Genomic DNA, 8,548 nt, shown 5'->3' on the forward strand with positions numbered 1-8,548 from the left:
CAATTACAGACTGTAGTCCATCTGTTTCTCTGCATACTTTGTTACCCCCCTTTTACCCTGTTCTTCAGTGGTCAGGACCCCCATGGACCCTCACAGAGCAGGTACTATTTGGGTGGTGGATCATTCTCAGCACTGCAGTGACACTGATGTGGTGGTGGCATGTTAGAGTGTGTTGCACTTGTATGAGTGGATCAGACACAGCAGCGCCCAGTGTCCTCTCACTGTCCACTCTGTTAGACACTCCTACCTAGTTGGTCCACCTTGTACATGTAAAGCTGCTCAGCATGTGTTGGTCATCCTACAGGGCACCGATACCTGAACCTTTTTTGTTGGTAGACTATTCTCAGTCCCGCAGCGACACTAAGGAGGCCAGCTTTTTTCAGATATATGTGAAAAAACAAAATAGTACGGTTCTTATCAGAAGGATGCAGCACTGTCAGATTGCCAAACTGTTGAGGCGTGGTCGCCGCACAATCAAGCGCTTCGTTAAAAACAAATTGTAAAAATGTGCTGAGAAGAAAAGGCAGAACTGCAGCCTTCCTGGAATCTCTCACAGTACAAGCGCTGAAGCGTCAGGACTGGGCCAAGAAGTATCTTAAGATTGATTTTTATGGACAGATGAGATGAGAGTGACTGTTGATGGACCAGATGGTCCTGTGGCTGGATTGCTAATGGACATGGGGCACCAGTTCGAGGCGCCAGCCGTGGCGTGGGCAGCTATTATTAACACTGAGCTAGTTGGACCTTTTCAGGTCACAGATGGATTGAAAATCAACTCTCAGAACCACTGCCAGAAGACTTTCTTCAAACAGTGCTGCAGGAAGAGAACCACAGCATTGAAGAGGACCCTATTATTTATGCAGGACGATGCTGCATCAGGGTGTCCAAGTACTCCACTGGTTGGCTAGCCACTAAAGGAGTCTGACCCAATTGAGAACTTGTGGGCTCTTTTAAAGCATGAGATTTACAGTGACAGAAACAATACACATCTTTGAACAGAATCTGGAAGGTTGTTGTAGAGCTTATGGATGTTGCTGAAAAGAAGGGTGAATATATTGGCAACTGAATATTTTGAAAGGCTGACATTGTTATTTGTTATGCTTTTTAATTCTTATTTGCTAGACATATCTGTTTATTGTTAAGTAAATTGAGATGCTTGGCGTCGTGTTCATCGTAAAACCTCAGGAAGCCTTCAGTGAGGGCTGTGTGCAAGGTGTGGTTCAAGCTGGAGGAGCTTCTGTGATGTTCTGAGGGTGTTTTAATTACATGGAAATGGATCTTTTGCTTGAGGTGGCAGTAAATTTGAACTGCAGTGCCTACATTGAGCTGCTGGACAACCAGGTTTTGCCTTTTGCTCATATCTTACCAAGGAACATAACATTCCTATCCCATGGATTCCAGGATGGGAATTCTGGCGTTCACAGGGCTGCAAATGTGACTGATTGGCATGATGAACATTCAGGAGCATTCACACATCTGGACTGGCCTGCAAAATCCCCAGATTTGAATCTTCTTGAAAATCTGTGGGACGACCTGGGACGACGAGCAAGACGCCAGGAATGGCATCCATGAAATCTGGCCTAACTTATTTGCTGTAAGAGTGGCTGAACATTGATGTCACCTACATCCAGAAACTCGTCCAGTCCATGCCAAATCTAATCACAGCTGTAATTAATGCTCGTAGGTACGTTTCAGTCACAGGTGGCTAATGTTTTGGTACGGTGAGCTTATTTGCACAGACTAATATTCGAGAAAGTGTTGTATTTCTCCCTTGGCAAAGCCAAATACCACTTTCTCTTTGTTAAACATTACATTTTGATACAAAATAAAGTGTGTATCTGTTCAAAGTATTGCATCTGTTCAAGAGTAAAAATTATCCTGAGATACAGTAATTGCCTAATAATTTTGCACGCAGCACACATATACAGTCGTATGCGAAAGTTTGAACACCCTCCGTCAAATTACATGCTTTGCTGAATTTCTAAGTGATAATAAGTTGACACCTCCTCTACAGAGAACACTCAGATATGTCTTTTTCTGCTAATATAAATGCATCATTTGTATTTATTTGCTGAATTTAACATTTTGGAAAAAATAGAACGTAAAATATAAAATTATATATATCGTATTTTATATTTTGTTTTTATTCCAAACTATGTTAAACTCATTAAAATGTGCAGAAGTGTGTTCTCCATAGAGCAGGCACGCCAAACTGGGGTTCCTCCGGGCCAAAGTGCTGCGGAGATTAGCGTTTACCATCATCTAACAGTCTGAATTCAGTTTATGAAGGTCTTGCTAATTAGCTGATGAGCTAAATCAGGTGTGTTTTAATGAGGCAGTGTGCTGAATTCTGTAGTGTTTTGGCCCACGAGGACTGGAGCCTGACACGTGTGCTGTAGAGGGTGTGTTAACTTATTTGCATCTGGAAAATCAACAGAGCGTGTAGTATGACCGGGGCGCCCAAACTTTTGCATACAGCTGTGTATGTGCTTGGATAAGTAGAACAAGTTAAATGTTGTGCACAGCTGTTAATTTTTTTCATGAGCTCTTTTTCGTAGCACTGTATTTGTATTATTTGTGTGGCCCCCACAGTAATCACTGCAGCAGCTTTCAGAAGAAGAGCTTGGTTTAAAAGAGAGAGCTGACATTGCCGTCTGTGTGTGAGTGGAGTTTAGGAACTGTAATCTCATCAGTATTCTCTCTAGTGGTCTCTGCTTATGCTGTAGCCGCCGACCCCCTACGGACACTTACTTTCATAGGACTGAACATAATTGTTTGTTTCCATGGTTTCAGCACCGTGTCCTGACCAATCAGGGCAGGGCTTTCGCTCTTGTTAAGGCAGCCAGCTGGACCACAGAGCGTTATTAATCTGTGGGCATCCCATAATACTGCCCTGCTGTTACAGATTTAAAGTATTATAATATAATCCTCACCATCTTCCTCTTATTAAACCCCCACCCCTCTCTCTCTCTCTCTCTGTCTCGTCTCTCTCGCTCTCTCTTAAGCTCACTTTAAACACATGTACGCCCACACGCTGGGATTTATTTAGCACAGTGTTGATCAAGAGTTTCTGGTGGTCTTATTATTTCTGTTGTTTTGCCCCCTTGTGGTGACAGTTGGGTATTACACCATGTTTTAGGTCCATTACTGAGATATTCTCTTTTTTTCTCTCAGTTTACTTCAGCTCAGCTTTATTTATATAGAGCCTTTTGTGTTATAAAGCAGTTTTTAAAAACATAAAATAGGTTAATAAACAATGTAAAATCAGAAAGTGATCGTAATGATAAAACATTAAGGATAAGCATAAACTGAATATGCAGAATATTTTAAAAATGGTGACCAATCACGCTGATCAGATAGCTGTTCAGTCAGTTGTGTGAAATGAAATTACTAGAAATAGATAATTATACTTCATTATTCATGAATATTTACTGTTTTTAACTATGTAATAACTTCGTTTTTCATTCACACACTCACTCGCTCGCTCACTCCCTCATTCAATCACTGACTCACGCATTTCCTCACTCACTCACTGACTTATTCACTCACCCACTCCCTCATTCAATCACTGACTCACGCATTTCCTCACTCACTCACTGACTTATTCACTCACTCACTCCCTCATTCAATCACTGACTCATTCACTTACTCACTCACTCCCTCACTCACTCACTCATTCCTTCACTGATTTACTCACTCACAGACTCATTTACTCTCTTACTGATTCATTCACCTCACTCACTGATTTATTCAACTGACTCACTCACTCACTCACTCACTCACTCACTCACTGACTCATTCACTCACTCACTCACTCACTCCCTCATTCAATCACTGACTCACTCATTTCCTCACTCACTCACTGATTTATTCACTCACCCACTCCCTCATTCAATCACTGACTCACTCATTTCCTCACTCACTGACTCATTCACTCACTCACTCACCCACTCCCTCATTCAATCACTGACTCACTCATTTCCTCACTCACTCACTGACTCATTCACTCACTCACTCACCCACTCCCTCATTCAATCACTGACTCACTCATTTCCTCACTCACTCACTGATTTATTCACTCACCCACTCCCTCATTCAATCACTGACTCACTCATTTCCTCACTCACTCACTGATTTATTCACTCACCCACTCCCTCATTCAATCACTGACTCACTCATTTCCTCACTCACTCACTGACTCATTCACTCATTTACTGACTCATTTACTCTCTTACTGATTCATTCACCTCACTCACTGACTCATTAACTCACTGACTCACTCATTCGCTCTTACTCTCTCATTCATTCACTCACCAACACAGTGACTTCAGTCACTCATTCACTCACTCACTCCTCCTGTCACTGACTCACTCACTCTCTGAGTCAATCACTCACTCACTGACTCATTCACTCACTTTGTTTCTCTTCTTCTTTCAGGAAGCCCTCTCACCCTCTCCTGGCCTCCTTCATCAGTCACATGGCTCAGGGTGGGCGTGGCCACTGGGACGCATCACTGGGCTCTATGCCCCGAGTGCCCAATCACAGCAGCTGTGAGATGGGGGAGCTCACACAGACAGGTAACCAATCACAGCCTCAACTCACCAATCACATTTCATACCGTCATCTATAAAAACAGACAAACAGTGTCATACAGTGTCTGAAACCACACAAACAATCTGTTAGAGATCAGTTAAAGGAGCAGTTCAGCGAAAACTCTAATATACGTGACTTTCCTCCCCAGATACAGTCATAATGCAGAAGTCTGAACACTCAGTCATTATGTTTTGTTGATTTTCTGAGTGAAAGTAAGTCAGCACATCCTCTACAGAGAACACACTTAAATATGGCTTTTTTTCTGCACATTTTAGTGCACAATTTCTATTTATTGCTTAGTTTAACATATTAAAAAAATTAAACATTACTCCAAAGTCACTGTGTTTCTGAATTGTTCATCTTGCAATTTGAATGCTTTTTTGATCAGTGAGTGGGACTTTTTTGAATCAAATTCAAAGAATTAACCTTGTGCCATAACTTCTACACAGGCTTCATTTTCTTTTTTTTTTTCTTTAATATGTTAAATTTAGTAAATTAACTGTAACTGTGCATTAAAATGTGCAGAAGTGGGTTCTCTGTACAGGATGTGTAAACTTACTTTCACTTAGAAAATCAACAAAACATGTAATTTGAACAGAGAAGGCTAAACTTTTGCATAGGACTACAACTATTTAATTGCATTTGAATACACACACACACACACACACACACACACACACACACACACACACACACACACACACACACATCCATCATCTAAACCGCTTATCCTTCTGGGTCGCGGAGGGTAGCTGGAGCCTAACCCAGCTGTCACTGGGCAGAAGGCAGGATACACCCTGGACAGGTCGCCAGTCCATCGCAGGGCAGACAGACAGACGTACATTCTCACACACACACACACACACACTCACACCTAGGGGCAATTTAGCATGTCCAGTCGGCCTGACCGCATGTCTTTGGACTGTGAGAGGAAACCCAAGCAGACACGGGGAGAACATGCAAACTCCACACAGAAACGACCCCGGTCGCACGGCCAGGCCCTTCTTGCTGTGAGGCGACAGCGCTACCCACTGCGCCACCCTGCCGCCCCATTTGAATATAATCACACCAAAACAATAATAGTAGCTCTTGAATTCTAAAGGTTAAGCAAGTCTCTCACTCTTTCTCTCTCTCTTTTAGGCGTGGTCCAGCACTTGAAAAATGGCGAGATTCTGCACCAGGCCTATATCAGACGCCACAGGCTGCTGCCTCCTGATTGGTCGCCGCGGCAGGTGTTCATGGAGTCCACAGGTAAAAGCCGGACGCTGCAAAGCGGCTTGGCTCTGCTCTACGGCTTCCTGCCGGACTTCCCCTGGTCCAAGCTGACGGTCAGGCAGCAGTGGAGCACGCTGTTCTGCGGCTCGTCCTGCGACTGTCCGGCCAGGAGCCGCTACCTGGACCTAGAGCAGAAGCGGCAGTACCGGCAGCGGACCTCGGACGCAGAGCTGGAGCACACTTACATTGCCATGGCGACAGTCCTGGGCGTGGCCACTCGGACGCTGCGGGCTGCCAATCCGGTGGACTCGCTGCTGTGCCACCTGTGCCACGGTCTTCCTTTCCCTTGTGCTTACACTAACTCTATTACTCACACCCAGGGGGCGTGTCTCACGCTTAATCACTTTGCTGTGATTCGACGGCAGCAGCGTGATGATGAGCGGGAGCGGCAGGAGGCGGGACTTTACCGCCGCTATGCCGTGCTGGCGGCCCACCCGTACCTGAACCGCACCGCGCTAAGGATGGAGGCGGCGGTGAGGCGGAGACACAAGGGCGCCGAGGAACCTGTTTTCGCGCTGGCCTCCGCCCACGATGTTACCATGGCGCCGTTGCTAAGCGCACTAGGGCTGGAACGGGCGGGGTTTCCGAGGTTCGCGGCCAGGCTGGTGTTTGAGCTGTGGAAGAGTCCGGAAGCAAAGGAGGGAAAAGGAAAGAAGGGAGGAGCTGTGGAGAACGCGTTCATTCGAGTCCTCTACAACGGACAGGACTTGACTTTTGACACCGACTTCTGCCGGGATCATGACCGTCACTCTGCCCAGCCGCTGTGTCCTCTGAGTAAATTTCTGAATTTCGTGAGAAGGGACATGTTTAGTATCGTCAACGCCACAAGCTACCAGGAGGCGTGTCATCTGACCGTACTGTAGAGAGGGAGAGACAAAGAGAGAGAGAGACAGAGAGGGAAAGACAGAGAGAGAGACAGTAAGCTTATTCACATGGCTGCTATTTTGCTTATGGTGTAATAGTCTAGTAGTTTAGTTTTAGTTTAATTTAGTTTATTTTGCACAATTTAAAATACACACAAATAGACTAAGACAACATACAGTGAAGGGAGAGGCCAAAAAACTAATAGGCTTATATAAAACCTCCACCTAAATAACAATAAAATTATACAATATAATGAAAAATACAAAATAATAGTCTTTACAAATCAAGTGCGAATTATTCAGACGTCTGGAAATGAATTGAAACGCATGTATAACTGATTATATCTTCACACCAAACATGAAAATGCAACATTATTTTATTCACTGTCTGTTCGACCTTTGCAAACTCGTGAACTCACTCGTCCTGTCACTGTTGTCTCTGACGGTGACATGAGGTCGACCAAGAAGACAGATCAGCCGTATCCCGACAACTACAACTTTTTACAAAGCTCAGAAGGATTAGTTCACCTTCCGCTTTGTCATGTGTGGTGCTGCATCTCCAAAAGCAGCTGAAACTGCGTTACGCACATCCAAGCTATCTTTTAGAGCTCCCATGAAGTTCCAGCTCCTGAATGAGGTGGTGAAACACTCGGTTCTCCTGTAGCTTTTCTAAAATGTACTGTAGTCTAAAGAGTGACACTGTTTGCCTATTTTCATGAGGAGCAAAGGATATTTTATGCACCTAAAGACATTTTGCTTGTTTGTAGAGATTTTTTTTCCGGCAAAATTTGAAGACAAACGATTAGTTTAAGCTGTCATGTCATTTATTCGCTTCACTTTCGGTGTGCAACGGCCTTAATTCAGCAGCTTTGGGAAAGTGGCAGACTATTCGACCGTCCATGCTTCACCTACAAATGCATTCTTTCATAGCAACTGTTGCTAGGTTGGACAAGCTTTACAGTTTTGGCAGAGTTTTAGCAAAAAGTCCCATTGAACATAACAGGAAATTATAGTTATTAGTGATTTTTAGATTTGCACATTGTTGACTTTAAATTCTCTACCGAGCTGGACTGTGTTGCTGTTGTTGTTGTTGTTGTTGTTGCTGCTAATCGATCAAATTTGTAAACAACAGTGACCAACTTGACATCATGCTAATGTTAGCTTGATTACGCAACTCCTGATCTGTCAGGATCTGATCTGTCATCTTTGACACACGTACAAAATAAATGTCATTCGAAAAGAATAACACACTCTAAATTTATGCATTTAGTCAAAAATTGAGTGCACTACACTCACAAAGACGGTTCTTTAGTAAAGACAGTGGTTCTATATAGAACCCTGAACACTATAAGAACCATTTGCATGATTAAATGGTTCTTTGCATGGTGAAATGGTTCTTCAGACTGATAGAAAATGTGTTGTATATGGTTCTATATAGAACCTTTTTGAGGGTTCTACATAGCACCAGAAAGGGTTCTGCAATTGTTACAAGCTTGACATCGTAGAAGTAGCAGAACCTTTTCAAAAAGGTTCTATATTCAACTATATACAACACATTCTCCATTTTTGAGGGTTTTACATAGCACCAATAAGGGTTCTTCTATTGTTACAAGCTTGATTTTCAAAAAGGTTCTATATACAACACATCCTTCATAAACTTGAAGAACCATTTCACCATGCAAAAAACATAGCATGAAAATAGTTCTTTGAGTGTTCATCATTCTATATGGAACCATTGTCTGTACTAAAGAACTCGAAGAACCATCTTTTTTAAGAGTGCACAGTTTCTCATTAGGATGAATGAGATTTTGTTGGCT

The 8,548-nt window shown here is 43.3% G+C and overlaps 1 protein-coding gene across 2 annotated transcripts in view; it reads left to right on the forward strand.

Moving 5' to 3' along the window:
- pxylp1 (2-phosphoxylose phosphatase 1) overlaps positions 1–7,530 on the forward strand; it is a 46,544-nt gene extending 39,014 nt beyond the window's left edge. For both annotated transcript variants that reach the window (XM_036565273.1, XM_036565272.1), the window contains 3 exons: positions 4,438–4,577; positions 5,734–6,765; positions 6,855–7,530. In XM_036565273.1, coding sequence (XP_036421166.1) covers positions 4,438–4,577; positions 5,734–6,731 — 1,138 coding nt within the window. In that variant the 3' untranslated portion in view covers positions 6,732–6,765; positions 6,855–7,530. The remainder of the gene's footprint in view (positions 1–4,437; positions 4,578–5,733; positions 6,766–6,854) is intronic.
- Positions 7,531–8,548: the final 1,018 nt, after the last annotated feature.

The sequence above is a fragment of the Colossoma macropomum genome, unplaced genomic scaffold (genome assembly GCF_904425465.1).
Source record: "Colossoma macropomum unplaced genomic scaffold, Colossoma_macropomum, whole genome shotgun sequence".
In the NCBI taxonomy this organism is placed as follows: Eukaryota; Metazoa; Chordata; class Actinopteri; order Characiformes; family Serrasalmidae; genus Colossoma; species Colossoma macropomum.